This window comes from Phaseolus vulgaris, chromosome 1, assembly GCF_000499845.2.
Source record: "Phaseolus vulgaris cultivar G19833 chromosome 1, P. vulgaris v2.0, whole genome shotgun sequence".
Taxonomy (NCBI): domain Eukaryota; kingdom Viridiplantae; phylum Streptophyta; class Magnoliopsida; order Fabales; family Fabaceae; genus Phaseolus; species Phaseolus vulgaris.
The window spans coordinates 46936596-46954191 of NC_023759.2; the positions used below are offsets into that span (position 1 = coordinate 46936596).

At 32.6% G+C, this 17596-nt stretch overlaps 3 protein-coding genes across 6 annotated transcripts; 2 read left to right on the forward strand and 1 right to left on the reverse strand.

Annotated features, from left to right (window-relative positions):
- Window positions 1-874: 874 nt before the first annotated feature.
- LOC137814789 (probable glutamyl endopeptidase, chloroplastic) lies at window positions 875-7398 on the forward strand. 4 transcript variants are annotated; one of them, XM_068617697.1, is made up of 11 exons: window positions 875-1236; window positions 1854-2841; window positions 3630-3758; window positions 4303-4602; window positions 4676-5134; window positions 5280-5345; window positions 5595-5655; window positions 5755-5904; window positions 6084-6221; window positions 6366-6685; window positions 7064-7398. In XM_068617697.1, coding segments are annotated over exons 1-11 (2856 nt in total). In that variant the 5' UTR covers window positions 875-992; the 3' UTR covers window positions 7065-7398. The 4 variants fall into 4 exon arrangements, with proteins under 4 accessions (XP_068473798.1, XP_068473797.1, XP_068473795.1 ...); XM_068617696.1 differs by having other exon boundaries at window positions 878-1236; window positions 7067-7398; XM_068617694.1 differs by having other exon boundaries at window positions 878-1236; window positions 6366-6673.
- Window positions 7399-8640: 1242 nt separating this feature from the next.
- LOC137814790 (cytochrome c oxidase subunit 5C-2-like) lies at window positions 8641-9034 on the reverse strand. The gene has a single exon (XM_068617698.1). The coding sequence runs from the start codon at window positions 8969-8971 to the stop codon at window positions 8777-8779; it is 195 nt and encodes a 64-aa protein (XP_068473799.1). The 5' UTR covers window positions 8972-9034; the 3' UTR covers window positions 8641-8776.
- A 3172-nt stretch (window positions 9035-12206) lies between these two features.
- On the forward strand, window positions 12207-14744 carry LOC137814791 (protein trichome birefringence-like 6). The gene is made up of 5 exons (XM_068617699.1): window positions 12207-13163; window positions 13279-13471; window positions 13561-13751; window positions 14116-14274; window positions 14373-14744. Exons 1-5 carry the CDS (start codon window positions 12382-12384, stop codon window positions 14671-14673), a joined length of 1626 nt encoding a protein of 541 aa, XP_068473800.1. The 5' UTR covers window positions 12207-12381; the 3' UTR covers window positions 14674-14744.
- Window positions 14745-17596: the final 2852 nt, after the last annotated feature.

The following is a 17596-nucleotide window of genomic DNA, read 5'->3' on the forward strand; positions in this document are numbered from 1 at the left end:
AATAAGTAACTAAAAAAAAAATAAAAATCTAAATAATTAACTATTTGCTTGAATAATTTAAATCCAGGCAGAAAAAGATGTTTCTCTGGTTAACACTGTCTAAGTTAGATTGATCCTACTAATAATACTTCAATTATTTCCCAAATATAAGACATAATTTAGAGGGAAGATAATGATCATTGTAAGACATTTTTTTCTTTTAAATATTATGAATGTGTATTTTATATTAACGAATACTGTTTTTTTTATTTAAAATCACTAATATTATGAGTAAACTTAGTAAATTAACAATATTGTTTTGAAAAAAAATTGAATTAATTATTTTTATTGATACCTGTAATAATATTAAAGATGTTATTAATGATAAAAGGGAGTTCATAAATATTAACGAGTACCTGATAAATAATGTCAACACTAGATTTGACCGAGAGAGGGAGGTTTTCAGTGATTTAAGAGCATGAATAATGGTTTGGATGAATAAAGATATAAAATAAAATAAAATAAGAAATAACAAAAGAGAAGATAAAATTTATGTGTACGTGAGAAAAAAATATACATAAAGGTAATAATATCTTATGGTTTCACTCACAATTGATTATTGGTGTTTTTTTTCAATTTTTTCTTATAATAATAATAGTTAATATTTATAAAATAATATTAATAACAAAAAATAAAATTATCAATTGCAAATACGCATTTCATTTCTACTAAAATATTTGTCTTTAAACTTTTTATTTAAATTTCTCCTCTTCGCGTTCTTTTTCTTATCTACTAAAACGGAATGGAGCATTCCGTTTTATGTGCAGTTACAAACCAAACTGTCAAAATCGATAGAATTTTAATTTAAAATATTAACTTATTATGTAATAAAATTAATAAGGATCGAAATGCAATGAGGCAATTGGTACTGGAAGACTGACCAACTACGGATATACCGAGAGACGAAGAGAGAAAAAATATCACGGCAGGAATAATTTTTTTTTATTTTATCAATGATGCGACTCCATAAATTGTACCATCGCTTCAGTCTTCTCCCCATTTCGCCATTATCGCTCTCTTCCAATCCCTCTCTTCTTCCTCTCGCTCTTCCGCTCCGTCTCCGAACCGCTGTGAACTTCGCTTCCATGGCTTCTTCGCGGTTGCGCAATCTAGCGCCTCTCGGTGCCGCGCCTACTGAGGACTCCGCTGCCTCCTTTTCTTCCTCTGCCACCGCCGCTACTTCCTTTGATTACGAAGGTTAGCTCAGCACTCATTTCTTCGCCACTGTTTTTGCGTTTATCCAGCAAAACTATGTGCTGTTGTTTTTTCCTCTTACAGTGTTTCGAATCCGGAAGCGTCGTGTGTTGATGACCTTATACTTATTAATCTCTTGACGCATATTCATGCGGTTGATCGGTTACCTAGAGTAAAATTTCAGCTCCATGATTTTTGTACTAGTTTACTCAATTAAGTAGCTGATACGGTGAAAATACGAAATTATAATAGCTATCGACGTAATTGAATAACCGATTGTTAATTCACCATTAACTGTATTAATGAACTTATTTTGCAATAGTTAAAGTATTTTGCAGCTAGTGAAATTTTGTGTAGTTCGATGATATGTTACCTTTTTTCTGACTGACGATAGCGTAGAGTTTTATATGAACAACGATCGAGGTTTGATTTGAGCTCCTGAATAGTTTGGTATATTAAGTGAAGAGATTCACTTCATTTTGTATCATATACTCCTTAATCTTTTTGTATTGGAGCCTCACATAGATATAGTTGTAAAATTCATATTCACATCTATAATATAGTTTAGATTGCTTTATTGTTTCTAGATGCTAACCTTTATTTTGATTGACCAATACTAGATGAGTCAACTTTAGGAACAAAGTATCGTGTTCCTCCACCTGAGATCAGTAAAATAGTCGATGCTCCACCTGTACCTGCATTGTCATTTTCACCACTCAGGGACAAAATTATCTTTCTCAAGCGAAGAGCTCTACCTCCACTGGCAGAAATAGCAAGGCCGGAGAAAAAGTTGGCTGGTGTACGTATTGATGGAAAGTGCAATACTAGGAGTCGCATGTCATTCTACACAGGTATAGGGATCCATCAAATTCTTCCCGATGGCACCTTAGGGCCAGAGATAGAGGTGCACGGTTTCCCTGATGGTGCTAAAATAAATTTTGTTTCGTGGTCCCCTGATGGTTGCCATTTGTCCTTTAGCATTCGAGTGAATGAGGAGGATAATGATAGCAGTAAACTCACAGTGTGGATTGCAGATGTGAAAACAGGGAAAGCCAGACAATTGTTTCAGTCACCAAATGTACATTTGAATGCAGTTTTTGACAATTATGTTTGGGTAAATAATTTTTCTCTGCTTGTTTGTACCATTCCATCCTCACGTGGAGCTCCGCCAAATAAACCTTTGGTTCCTGCTGGCCCCAAAATTCAATCTAATGAGGAGAAAAACATTATTCAAGTAAGAACATTCCAGGATTTGCTGAAGGATGAATATGACGAAGATCTGTTTGACTACTATGCCACCTCACAGCTTGTTTTAGTTTCTTTGGATGGTTCTGCAAAAGAAATTGCTCCACCGGCTGTTTATACCTCTATGGACCCTTCCCCAGATCACAAATACATTTTGATTAGTTCAATTCACAGGCCATACTCTTTCATTGTACCTTGTGGAAGATTTCCAAAGAAGGTAGAGTTATGGAGTGCTGAGGGAAAATTAATCAGGGAGCTTTGTGACTTGCCCCTTGCTGAGGACATTCCAATTGCATCCAATAGTGTGCGAAAAGGGATGCGCTCCATTAATTGGAGAGCTGATAAGCCGTCAACACTTTACTGGTACTGATTTGAATTTGAATTTATGTTTACTGCTGTGGCAGTACATTGTGGACATTAAAAGTTATTATACTTATTTTTAGTTAACAATTACTATTCTTTATTAAACTTAAAAAGACATTTTTTTAAAATAGACATTTTAAATGTCCTTGACTTTGTTTTCACTATTTTCTCTCGAAATTTAGAAGTGCTTAAAAATTAAACTTCCCTACTGTGTCTTTTCAGTGTTAAAATTCATTCGCATGCAAATAAAGCATGTACTTTACAAGAGCAATCATGCAGGTCTATAGTCAAGCATACATTTTTGCACATGTCTTAAATATGCACTTGAGGGCATGAACACAAACTTGATGTATGAATTATATATGTATGGAATTGTTTATGTTATTGATTGAGAGTTTAATGGAATAACCTGGATATTTATACACTCTTGAATAGAGGATAAAGTACATTCACAGCCTCCCATCCAAAATAACACGCATTTGAGGGTGTGCTCATGGAATATTATGTTCATGTATTTCAAATATAGGTTTATGTTCCTTTCTCTTACTGAAGAACTAGTTGTTTGTCTATGTTGGATTACATATGGTTGTTTTCTTCAACAGACTTCTAGGCGTTTCTCTTAAATAGATGTTTCATCATTCATTCATAATTGGGAATTCTTCTATTCAATATAAAATTCTGAATTTGTTCTCATCATTTACATTGGTGTTTTTATAGTCCCATATTATATATGGATTTGTTTTTGTGATTTCTTAATCTGTTTAAATTGCTTCATTTGAGGTTTCCAGGGTAGAAACTCAAGATGGAGGTGATGCGAAGGTTGAAATTTCTCCTCGTGATATAGTTTATACACAGCTTGCTGAACCTCTAGAAGGTGAACAGCCAACGATATTCCACAAGCTTGATTTCCGCTATGGGTATGGATACAACTTATTGATTTACATTGGTTTCTTCTCTCTATAATTTATGTACTTGTCAGTGTATTCACAGTGACATATATGGACATTATTTGATCCTTTCGAAATAAGTTGTTGCTTCTTAGTATTGCAAATATGCTTCTGTTTGCTGAGGTTTATAGTTTACACTAGTTTCATTGCCATGTCTTACCCATTCTCAAATTGTCTATCCTAATGCTGTACTTACTAGTCATATCTGTTTGCACTCTTGATCATCATGACCAACCTTTGGGTTGGTTTGCATGTCACTTTCATAGTCTTGACTGATAATTGTACTTGTAAAGAATAGTCCGAGTTATTATTTGTTTTTATGTCTAGTTCATGGTATGAATATCTAAGTAGCAGTTAAGATAATTTCTTACCATGCTTACAGTACACTTCACTCTTTTTTCATTTTTAATTTTTGTGGTGGGGGAGGGTTGAGTTGAGAGATATATGGATACAATTATATTGTGCTTATATTCTAAAATCTTGGACACTGTTTTTGTTTTCCCTATATGTACAGAGGGGTTTCTTGGTGTGATGATTCTCTGGCTCTGGTGTATGAGTCTTGGTACAAAACTCGTAAAATAAGAACATGGCTAGTTTCTCCTGGGTCTGAAGATGTAGCTCCAGACATCCTATTTGATAGATCTTCAGAGGATGTGTACTCTGATCCCGGCTCTCCTATGTTGCGGAGAACTCAAGCTGGGACATACATCATTGCAAGGATAAAAAAGGCCAGTGATGAAGGAAGATATGTTATACTGAATGGAACTGGTGCTACACCAGAAGGGAACATTCCATTCCTTGATCTGTTTGACATGTAAGTGTCTTAAATTTCTTATTTTGCTTCTGACATGTTCTCATATATGATGGTTTGAACCAAAATGTTTCAGAAATACACGCAAAACAGAACGGATCTGGGAGAGTGATAAAGAAAAGTATTATGAGACTGTTGTTGCTCTAATGTCTGATCAGGAAGAAGGTGATTTGCATTTGGATAAGCTGAAGATACTGACTTCTAAAGAGTCAAAAACTGAAAACACCCAATATTACTTTGTTGGCTGGCCGGATAAAAAGATAGTTCAGGTTACAAATTTCCCTCATCCGTACCCTCAACTTGCATCATTGCAGAAAGAGATGGTCAGGTATCAGAGAAAAGATGGGGTTCAACTTACTGCTACATTATATCTGCCACCGGGTTACAATCCATCAACAGATGGTCCTTTGCCATGCCTGGTTTGGTCTTACCCTGGAGAGTTCAAGAGTAAAGATGCTGCTGGACAAGTTCGTGGTTCACCAAATGAATTTGCTGGGATAGGTTCCACATCAGCCCTCCTTTGGCTGGCTAGAAGGTATTGATTGTCTTTGCCAACAATGGGTTTCATTTGGGTATTTTTTATTTAGCATAATTTTACTTGATCTCTCTGTTCCCAATTCAATATATATTTTGTGAATTATAAGATGGACCTCTCTTTGAATACTTTAAAAATACTGCAGGTTTGCAATTCTATCTGGGCCTACCATTCCTATTATTGGTGAGGGTGATGAAGAGGCAAATGATAGGTAACTTGATAATGATATTGTTACTGCTGTGGGATCTTTACCATTTAGTTATCACTAATAATTGTTCAATCCCATGAATTTCAATCTTATTTTCTCTTCAAATTGGAGTTTCAAATTTTTGGACCTACGAGACTGTGGCTTCTTTTGTTCTTTTCTTCAGCGTGTTCAAATTTTGCTGTTAAGTAATCATACCTCAACTAATAAAGCTGTAGAGTTTATCTGATTTTAAACCAAATATCCACATTCCAGTTATGTAGAACAATTGGTTGCAAGTGCTGAGGCTGCTGTGGAGGAAGTTATCCGGCGTGGGGTGAGCTTTATTTTTATTGTATGGAGAATATAAATCTGTTGGTCCATTGAAATATTGTGACTGAAGCTGTTTTTCGGCGGGTTCACTTGTCACATCTAGGTAGCCGATCCAAAGAAAATAGCTGTTGGTGGACATTCCTATGGTGCGTTCATGACTGCTAACCTCCTGGCACACGCACCTCATCTTTTCTGTTGTGGAATTGCACGTTCTGGTGCTTACAACAGGACACTTACTCCTTTTGGTTTTCAGGTACTTCTTGTAATGGCTTATATTTTTCTTTCTTCTAGTACCCATAAATTGTCTTTCTTATGTCCTACAGTTCCCTTTAATCTGCTTTCACACCCTCTTCTTTGAACTACATGTTACCTTGTGACTTTGAGTGTACTTTAGAATTAAAGTCTTATGTCTTCCTCCACGTCCTTCTGTAGAATGAAGACAGAACTCTTTGGGAAGCTACTAATACTTATGTTGAGATGAGTCCTTTTATGTCGGCTAATAAAATTAAGAAACCCATCTTGCTTATTCACGGGGAAGAGGACAATAATCCAGGAACATTAACCATGCAGGTAAGAGAGGAATTCCTACCTTAGCTATTCTCATATTCTGTCATCAATTAATTGTTATTGTTGTGTTTTTATATTTTGGAGGAAGAATCCTGGGATCTTTCGTTATCCAATTGCATTCTGCTTACCCTTTGTCCTGCTATGCAGTCAGACAGGTTTTTCAACGCTCTGAAGGGTCATGGTGCTCTTAGTCGGCTGGTCATTCTGCCTCATGAGAGTCATGGTTACACTGCCAGAGAAAGCATCATGCATGTACTTTGGGAAACAGATAGATGGTTGCATAAACACTGCGTGTCTAACACTTCTGTTGCAGAAGAAGACCATGAAACTGCCACAGTCAAAGAAGATGTTAGCAAAGAAACCACAAATGCTGAAAACAAAGTGGTTGCCACCAGCGGAGGTGGCAGCAGAGAAGTGTCTGAGCTTGAATATGAAGAATTTCATTCTCTGCCAAGGTCATCTTTGTGGTAACCACATCTTTAGCCTTAAATTTAGAGTTAAATAAGTTTTTTGGTACCTACAAAATTAGTCCGTATCGAAGTTGGCATTTTCAATTTTTTTAGTGTTTCTAATACGACGCTATTTTGGTCATTACAGTAATTTTATTATTCTTGAGTTGACAGTTTTGATGTGTAATTATCTTAGTAAGATATTTACAATGTTGGGAATGCAAAAGTACAGAGTAATTGTAAGAGTCAAATTAGCATATTTATTAAATGTTGGAACTTGGATATAAAACATTGAAATTTAGACAAGCAACCAAATAATTTAGACAATATTAAAACACATTAGTGCTTATTTTTACCATCTATGCATGCTTTTAACCTTGAGCTTTAATGATGTAGAAGAATTATCCGAACATAGAATAGAATCATCCAAATGATGCATGTGGAAGACAGAGCTGCAAGACGCCCTTCAATGTGAGGATGAAACACGTTCAGATTGACAGGGATCGGTTACATTGCAAGTACGGGGATATCAAAAGCACTTGACGATGTCATGTAATGATCCTTTAAAAACTACAGTTGCAATAATAGCATTGCTGGTGCAGTGGTAAGTTGCCAAATATGATTCATCATCTGTTGCTCGTGTTTTCACAAGGCTCTCTTTTGAGGCTTAGCTGAAAACAAACAATCTAATATACTTGAGGAATAACCAAACTCACCACTTATTCTTCCTATGCTGTTTAGTATCTTCCTTCATAATCATTGAGTTGTGATTCTTTTTACTTAATTAGTATCTTTTTTGTCTCTTTATAACTGTGTGTAATGTGTAACACAGCCACCCACACTCCCATCACCCCACCCACACCTCCATTCACACATTACATTCATATTTTTATTAATTTATTCTAATGAATACAATCTCTATTATTAATTTAATCAACATCATCTACTTATCAAACCATCTAGTCATCAACTCATTACTATCAACTCATTAACTCATTAGTTGCATCTCAATGTCAGAATACTATTAATATCCACTACCACAAACATTTTACATATTTGTTACACTTTTTTCAGTTTTGTTGTGACTACAACAAAACTACAAGAAGAACATCTCTCTCCTCATGTTCGGGTAAATTTCTATAATCTACTAGGTATAGGGCATATTAGGTCATATGAATTTTTGTTAACATTTTCTTTATGAATTTTTGTTAACATTTTCTTTCATGTGATTTCAATATGAGTAGAGGTAGAAACTTTTATTCATAAATCTCCAATTCAATAGATGACATACATCTCAACGTAATATTATCTTGGAAATAACTATGTTTTCACATATCACAATCACACCATCATATATTTCATTTATACATATAACTCAAGTTAAATGCTAATAAATTACATTTAATTATCTATTATATTATAATATTCAAATTCAACATATCAAATATGACAATATAGTGAAAGATAAACCAACTTTAACATTTAAAAAAAAATTAAAATGTATTTTTTTTTAAGTTTAGAAAATACTCTCTCGTTCAATTAACACTTTGTTGGCCCAACAAATTAAACATTTATTGTAATTTGCCTAATTATTATTTTGCTTGTCCACTCAAAGGTGCATACTCAACATATTTTAGTCACCTAGTGAAAACTTAGCTCGCCTAGTGATTAAAGTATTCATCCGAGGACTAAAGTATTAGTTGACGACTAAACCATTGGAAGTTTTCATAACAATCTACATGGCGAAAATTTACTAATCCAACGATCAAAATTTTAAAGTTTTCTATTAATTAAATTTCGTCCGCCGATAGTCCACTATTTTTTCCATTAATACCTAACTTTGTAGTTTGTACTGTAAAGTTTAACAACAAAAAAAAAACAACACGCAACTTAAGTATGTTGCTTCTGCAATCCTGTAGAAACACTTCATTAGTTGTAAAAACTTGTTAAAAATTAATAGAGAAAAGAATATTAAACACATCAACAATTGGTGCAAAATCCTTATTAATCTTAGAGTAAGTCAGCTCAAGTACATATTTTGAGCCAATTGAATGCCAAGAGAAAGAAATGCAAAAAATTGAAGTGCTTTGGCAGAAAACATGGCCATTTTCATTCTTCCTCCTTCACAACACTAATCTCACCTTTTTCCAGGAAATCATAAAATGTCCTGATTTTTTTCTTTTCATTCCAGTGATGCATCTTCCAGAAACTTGCAGCACCTAAACCAAGCACTGTTCCGATAATTATCTCCTTCACAACACTTGGTCCTTTCAAAGTAGCATGAGCAATCCTAGGACCAGCCATTTGCTTCACTGTCTTTAAACTTGTCAATTCTACAAGTTACAAAACCCTGCCTTTTTAATTAATAATGTATAAAACTGAGATGTAGATGTAGTTTCAAACTCTCCTAAGACTGATGTCAAGTGAATGCATGAAAAGTAAAGGAAAAGGCATGAAAAAAAAAACAAAGACACTTGAATAATTGTTAGAGAGTTTTTTTTTATATATATATAATAGTGAAAGTAAGAAGTTTGATATTCTCCCTTCATAACCCCAATAAAGAGTGTGTATAAAATAAAAATAAGATTAGGCAATTAAGGTGTTGGGGGATGGATGCAATAATATAAAAGTAAATTTGCTCGGTAAAACTAACAGATTTCGCTTAGAAATCATGATCAAATAGTATAAACTTGGATGAATTTAATTTTAAAATAATTACTATTTCTATTTGCTTTTGCTAATAATTTTATAAATGCATTTGTTTTTAAGGTTTACTGCATACAATTATTCTATTACAATTTTTTTTAACTAAAAATGAGGTCTTCCAACTAGAAAATTTAATTTTAGTATGAGTTGTTGTTCTGTCTCGATTATCCTCTTCTTCTTATGTCCAGTAATGTTATTCATCTCTCCTTATATCTGATGTCATTAATAGTTAAATTCACAAATTAATAAATTAATTTTAGGATCGTAGTTTTCAACCTATGATTAGATTCGGATACAAATAGACAAAATAAAACAAAGTGACACTATTATCATTGTTAGTAAGAACATAAAAAGGATAAGATCAAATCAGATTTACAGAGATGAAATATGACTCGTGTTCATCCCACGGTTCGGATCTAGGCTACTAATGAAGAACATGCTGAGTGGGAAGAAAAATAAGTTGTATTAAAACAAACACCATCTCTGACATCAATATTGTCCAAGTAACTGTCGTTGAAACTAATAAATGAAATAGAAGTTATAGCTACACATCCTCAAAAGTTACCGAAAATGTATAATAAAAGAAACCAACAGAATGAATAATCCCATCAGCATTAAGAATTTGATCGAAAACGTAGCACTTAAACAAGAATCCAAGATATAATAACACAACCAAATTAGAGAACTCACCACTGCTTCAGGCTGAAGATCTCTTCTTCACAACGAGTACAGGAAAAAAATGTATATACACTATGAACTTCCTCGGCATTTCTGATGGGCCTTTCTAGCCCAATCCAAATAAGTTTGGGCTGAAATACAGGCCCAATTTCTGTGGGCCTTAAAGCAAAAGGAAGCAACAAGTTATCGGTTTCTCAGTGGGCGTTAATAATACGACTATGAACGTGTCCACGCACATGTCCAACTTTTTCGACGCTGAAGCTAATAAATCGCCTCTATCATTTCTAAATAAATATTCAAAATTATCTTTCACATTTCTATAAATATATAACTTCCTCATTTTTCATCGTGGTAACGAGGATTAGGAATGCTGAAAATAGAACAGATTAAAAATAATCAGAAACAAATCCATATTTCATCAAAACTTATTTGTTCCAAAATTTTCACATTTATTTTTTATTCAATCGAATGGTTTGGTTTAATTTTCAAATAGAATAACTAAATTAAGCATGACACTCTATCAATTAAAAAAATTATTTTAAAATGTATAGTTTACTAATCTCTAAGAATTAAAAAATATATACTTCAAATTATGAAATACTTCAATTTAATTTTAACCATAGAACTCTCTCTTAATTTAATTTAAAATATTTTCAATATCAACTTCAACAGACTTCATGGCCAATGCTTCTGAAAACAATGAGAAATAAAAATAATAAACAAAAAATTAAATTTAATTTATAAAAATATTTGGGATTATGTTGTGCGGCTAACGTAAAATCCCATTAATAAGTTCGTATACACCAAAATAATTGTTTCCACGGAAAAACCTTGTCGACCATGCAACAGCTGTACAATAATATTAATATATAATATTTTCCAATACAGACTGTAATACTTTAATAGTTTTCTTAAGAATATTAAATGGAAGTAACGAAAAATAAAATCCAAAGCATAGAAAAATAATTATTTTAATAATGGGTTGTGATATGTTACCATAAACAGTAAACAAAATCCACTTCATAAATCAATAAAATAATATTTTAATTATATCTAATTTAAAAAAAAATATTATTATATTATTATAATGTGGTGTGAAGTAAAAATGTTTATAGTGTGAAAGAAATATTTTCCTTTAATAATAGGGCCTGAACGTGTTTTGTTCCAAATGCATCGCCGAGGAATAATGATACGGTGCACGTGATTACGAGTAGAGTGCACTATATAGCTTCAACTTTATTCCCATCTTAAAATAATTAAAAGAAGTGGTTGATGAGTCATGAGGGTTTAGTTAGAGAAAGTAAGTAAAATAATTAAGAAAATGCTGAACGTTGTTTTTGTCAAAGAGTGAATTACATATTCCCTCATAGTTCATAATTTTTAGATTGAGATCCTCCAATTCGCATGAAATTATATATGGTAAATAATCTGATAACAATTATGTCTGGAATTATGTATTATATATTTCAGATTATCCTGATATGGTGTTCTGATTAAATGGATAAATACTTATTAGACTAAATATTATATTAAAATAAAATTTAAATTTATATTATAAAATTAATTTATAAGATAAAATTTATATATATATATATATATATATTTTGAAATATTATAGCTAATCACTTAAAAAAATTATACTTAAAAAGTTAAAATATGTATATCTGTCTCAGGTAGGGGAAAAGACCTCAGAGTGTAGACAAAATCAGAGTAGATAAGGACGTAGGTATGTAGCCTCTATGTACCTACAAATATATTGTTATTTTTCGTTTTTCTCTTTTTTTTTATAAAGACATCACTATGTAACTTGACATCTCAGATAAGCTGACACCTCAAGTAACAACAATCATTTGCTATCACATGAAAAAAAATATTATTAAAGAAAGAAAAAAAAATACAAAAATATGGAGGATTAGACCAAAACCCATATGTTAACACAAACGATACATAGGTAGATTATAACTATTCATAAAGAATTTTAAGAACAGACTAGTTGGGAGTCTATTATACCAATGAAATAATTCTCTATGAATAAATCCTAAATTAGCCAACTTATCACCATACGCATTTCCTTTACGAAAAATAAACTAAGAACTTTTTTGTCCCATCACCAGATCAGCACCATGAAGTGATGGACACTGTTTATCAGAAAATTAGAGATTTATTATTCTGAATCAACCACCCTATTCTGACTAACATTGCTTCTGGCTTTAATTTCTCTGTACACTAATTAATATTTAGTTTTGTTTTTCTCTTGCAAGTTTTCCCTAATCATTGTGCATGAACTATGGCACTACACATTGACTCGTTTTGAAGCACAGTTCTGGGCAATGGAGAGACAGAGAAGTTTCTCCTTCAAACCCTCTAGGCTTTTGGTTTTCTCATTCACTATCTTTTCATCGATTTTCTTCCTTTCCACCTTCACCACCTGGCTCACCAATTACGCACCTTCAATTCACCAACAGATTCATCTTCACTTCAACACTTCTTTTTCTTTTTCTTCTTCTTCTTCTTCAACTTTTACTACTAATACTTCATCATCATCTTCTTCAACTTTTACTACTAATACTTCATCATCATCTTCTTCAACTTTCACTACTAATATTTCATCATCATCTTCTTCTTCTTCTTCTGTTGGTGACGGTGACAGTGTGGCTCTTCCACCTTTATCTGTTCAGTCCCTGACCAAAAACTTCACAGTGGGTGGTGCGAAAATTTCAGCTTTGATCGATAACCGTCTTGCCAGGACCCAGAAAAGCTACTCCAGATCCAAATCTGAACCGGTACGACACCATGTTGGTGCTTCGAATGTCAATTTCACGGCACTGCGAGAGTATGGAACTTCGCCTGAGAGGGTACCCAGCAACGAGCGGGAGAAGATAGTAGCTTTAGATGGGAATACTCAAGTTCCTTTTCTGAAGAAGATTGAGCAGAAGGGAGTTGAAGGGTGTGATTTAACAAAAGGGTATTGGGTTTTTGATGAAAGCTATGCCCTTTATTCCAAAGATTCGTGTCCTTTCATAGATGAAGGTTTTGATTGTGTGGGGAATGGAAGATTGGATAGAGACTACTCTAAGTGGAGATGGCAGCCCAAAGACTGTGACATTCCGAGGTACTCTCAATTTCAATCTTTTGGGATTTTTTTCCCTTGGTTTCTTTTCTACTGATGCAGTATTTAGGAAGAAAATGAAAGTTTTGCTTTTTGGTACTGTGATTTTTTGGCGAAGGTTCAATGCAACTAAAATGCTGGAGTTGATAAGAGGGAAACGGCTTGTTTTTGTGGGTGATTCGATTAATAGGAACCAATGGGAATCGATGTTGTGCATGTTATTGGGTGGTATTAAAGATCCATCGAGAGTGTATGAGACCCGTGGAAGGAAAATTACCAAAGAGAAGGGAAATTATAGTTTCAGGTTTCTGGTAATTCTGCAGAACCGTACTTAGATTTTGTGATGTATAGCTGGCCCTGGAGTATTAGGTTTTCATATCTTGCACTTTCAACCTTGCAGGATTATCAATGTACGGTTGAATACTATGTCAGTCATTTCTTAGTTCATGAAAGCAAGGCAAGAATTGGGCAGAAACGAAGACCAACCTTGCGAATTGATGCCATTGATCACGGTTCATCAAGATGGAGGGGAGCTGATGTTTTGGTTTTCAACACTGCACATTGGTGGTCACATCACAAAACAAAAGCTGGGTTAGCACTTTTCTTGATGCTTTTGTTTCTAGGCCTAGAAACCTTTGCTAATGTGTTAATTATGTTAGAGAAAGGATGAAACTGTACATGATTCCTAATTGCTGAAATAGAAAATAGAAAATAACTTTATAAATCAGGGTATTTCACTGTGTTAATAATGTTAGAGAAAGGATTAAACTTGACATGTCTCCTAAACTTTAAGATAGCCTAAAATATTTACCAAAAAATAACGGTGTTCTATTCAGGAAATGGATTTTTTGTGCAGTCACCAAATTCACACAAACATCAAATCAGATAACTCAGATTCTAATGCGTGTTTTAGTATTTGTCAGATCTTTATCCAACAGTTCTGATTCTCTAACAGGATTTATTACTACCAAGAAGGAAGTCTAGTTCATCCCCAGCTAAATGTTTCCACAGCTTTCAGGAAAGCTTTAAGGACTTGGACTTCATGGGTGGACAGACACATCAATCACAGAAAAACCCGAGTTTTCTTTCGAAGTTCAGCACCATCACATTTCAGGTTTGTTTCTGATATTCACTCGTTCTAATGGCTCTTGTATTTCCCGAAGTGTAAGATGTTAAGAGTTGCTGATTAGTGAAGTTGATCCTTTGCAACAGTGGTGGTGATTGGAATTCTGGAGGGCATTGTACAGAAGCCACTCTTCCTCTGAATGAAACCTTATTAAGCACTAGTTATCCTGAGAAGAACATAATGGTAGAGCAGATAATAAAGCAAATGAAAACTCCTGTGACATTGTTGAATATAACTAGTTTGTCAGCATATAGGATCGATGGTCACCCATCAATTTATGGGAGAAAAACACGGTCCTCTAGGATTCAAGATTGTAGCCATTGGTGTCTTCCAGGGGTTCCAGATACATGGAACGAATTGTTATATTTTCATTTACAGAGTAGATGAGAGTTTCCACTTCAAACTCTTGTGCCCTTCATTTTACTCGAACCTGTATATATATTCATTCCCTTTCTTCACGAGTTTAACTTATTTTTATGTTCTCTTTAACATTGTACGATTGCAGTTCGTCTCATTCTAGACGTTAACAAAGGAAACTTCAAATTTTGGAGTACAATGAAACGGGTTGAAATGGACCCATGATGTGTGTATCCTTTTCATGGAGTTGTTATTCTCACACCGCAGAATGTTTTATCACCTCCCCAACTATTTTGCACATATTAAAATATTTTTATCACAATAGAAGCTTATTTTGGTTGTTCATTTTGTTGAAGATCCTTAGAAATAAAAACAATTCATAGAATATAAATTCATAGAATATAAATGAGTAAATTTTATTTTATAACTGACTTTATAAGATTTAATTAACATTTTTCTTAATTTGTGAGAATATATTCTGTACTCTCCTCTCAAGTAATCCCTATAAATAAGTGTTATAAGTACCACCTAAAGTTGGAGGATTTGAGTGAAGATGAATTAACTAATTATCTGGATATAAGATACAAATACTAAGCTAAGGTTGCTAAGGAATTAAGGTCTAAGATTAATGATATCTATACTTGGATAGATAAAGTGCGTTTAGATAGTAATTAAAATTGATTGTACAATTGTTGAGGTGTTGGTTGTTCGGTTACTCTCTTGCTCTTCAACACTTTAAGTCTCATTTCTCAATTCACTGGTACTCGGTTGGGGTTGACTTGCAAAAGGTACTCCGACAGTTAAGTCAGTACTCAGTATTCAGAGTGTATATTAAGAACGGAATCAAAGCATACCTTATTTACTCATTTGTATATGGTTTATTTATAGTGTTTGGTCATAGATCATCTATTATGATGGACTGAATCTATCATACATCAATATTAACTTATTATATTAACTTATTGTTAGGGAGGTTCCTTGATTTCTCGGGATGTTATCCCGATTTGGTGGAATTTGTCCCTGATTTTCATCAAGTTTCTGCAAATGTCTTAATTGGTATTTATTATAATTGTTTTAAATGTGTTTATCAGAATTTGATTCCAGTCGTTAATCAAAGTCGAGTGACATGGCTTGTTTGGTATTCGGTACAATATCATTTCTCAAGTGAATATTTGGTATCCTATGGGAAATATTCCGTATAAAATTTCAATTGATATCCAATGCTAATAATATATATAAAATTAGCCTAAAATTGTAAGCTACGAGGTTATTGGTGTTTCAGGCCTATCGAATTTTCTATTTGTATATTGTTATTTTTGTTAGTTCTCATTGATGCCTAAAATTTTAAGAAGGAATGTTTAATCACTGTAAAAAAGTAGAAGGAATGTGTAATTAATTTTCCTAATGTGAATCATTAAAAAGTTATTTTTTGTGTGAAATGTTTACTGCTTTTGGTGAAATGTTCAATCAATTGTTAGACTATTATAAAATAAAGAAAGACTACTATGATAATCAATATTCCTTCTTATATTTACTGCGAGACACTTAATTAAATGCACCAAATTAATATTATTAATAGGAAAATGATAGGTGGACAACTCTTGGAATTATATACAACCCTTGATGTGATAGATTTAGAAATAAATATATATAGTAAAAGTTAAATTTATAATTAAATGATATAAAAAGTATTAAAATAATAGTATTAGGAGTTGTAATGTGGTTGTATAAAAAATTGGAGTTGTCCATATATCATTGCCCTTATTAATAAGCGCAAATAAGAAAAATGAATTCAAAGTTGTATAAAAATTATACATTATCTTGTAAAAATTACAAATATTTTTTTAAAGATATGTCTTATAATAATAAGGATATTAGTAAGTAAAATAATGCAGTAAATATACGAAGAAGCAAAGTACAAACAAAAACAAAAATAGAAGTAAGGAAAACGAATAAAAGAAAGATTTATCAATAATTTTTTCTTCGTAGTTGGAAGTTTATGTTTTCTTTGCTAGATGTTTGTTTATTTTATAGAACATATGCGTTGGGTTTTTTAATGAGTTTTTAGTGCAAAATTTCAAACATTTGCTTCAGCTTTTAGTTCATGCAATCCCATTATTACTACTTGCACTCCTTTATTAATATCAAAAAGATCAAAATACCCTTTCTCCCCTTTATCGTTGCACCACTTTGTTATCACTATTTCTGTAGTTATTGTCACCATTGTGTCTTCTCGGAGTGCACCTTCTTCTTCATTGTACTCTTTGAGAATAAGGAGAGAGAGAGAAATTAAATTATTGGGTCCGATGAAAAGTTTGTGAAAAACTTGTTCTAAGAAATATCTCATACATTTCAAAAAGTTTGTTCCACAAATTTTGTTACAGAAAACTCATTTAAAAAAAAAATATAATAAAATAAATTATTTATTCCTAAAGAAATATGCGATAAATTCATTAATCATGTTAAGTAAATTAGTAAAGAATGTATCGATGGACAAATAAGTGTAAATTTCAAACAAAATTCTATCACATTTAATCAAATAATTGGAATATATACTAAATGTAGAGAAGTTTATAAGAAATATTGGTGTTAAAAGTTCAAAGGAACATAAATCATATAAATGAGAATATAATCCATATTCATATTCCTTATAAATTTAATTCTTGAATTGTTTTCAAAACTTAATTTCTTAAGAATCGTGGTTGATTTTCTACTTAGAAAACCTAATTATAAGAAACAAAGTTAGAATAAAGTATTAAAATATTAAAAACCTTAATTCTACACCTAGAAAATTATTGTTCAACAAGTTCTACTTTCAAATCTAAATTGTAAATATGTTTTCAAACATGTTTCAATTATAAATGTTTGGTTGATCACACTATAAAACAAAACTGAAAGCATCGAAGTTGAAATAACTACATCAAATATAAATTAGGTCAAAAATACACACAAG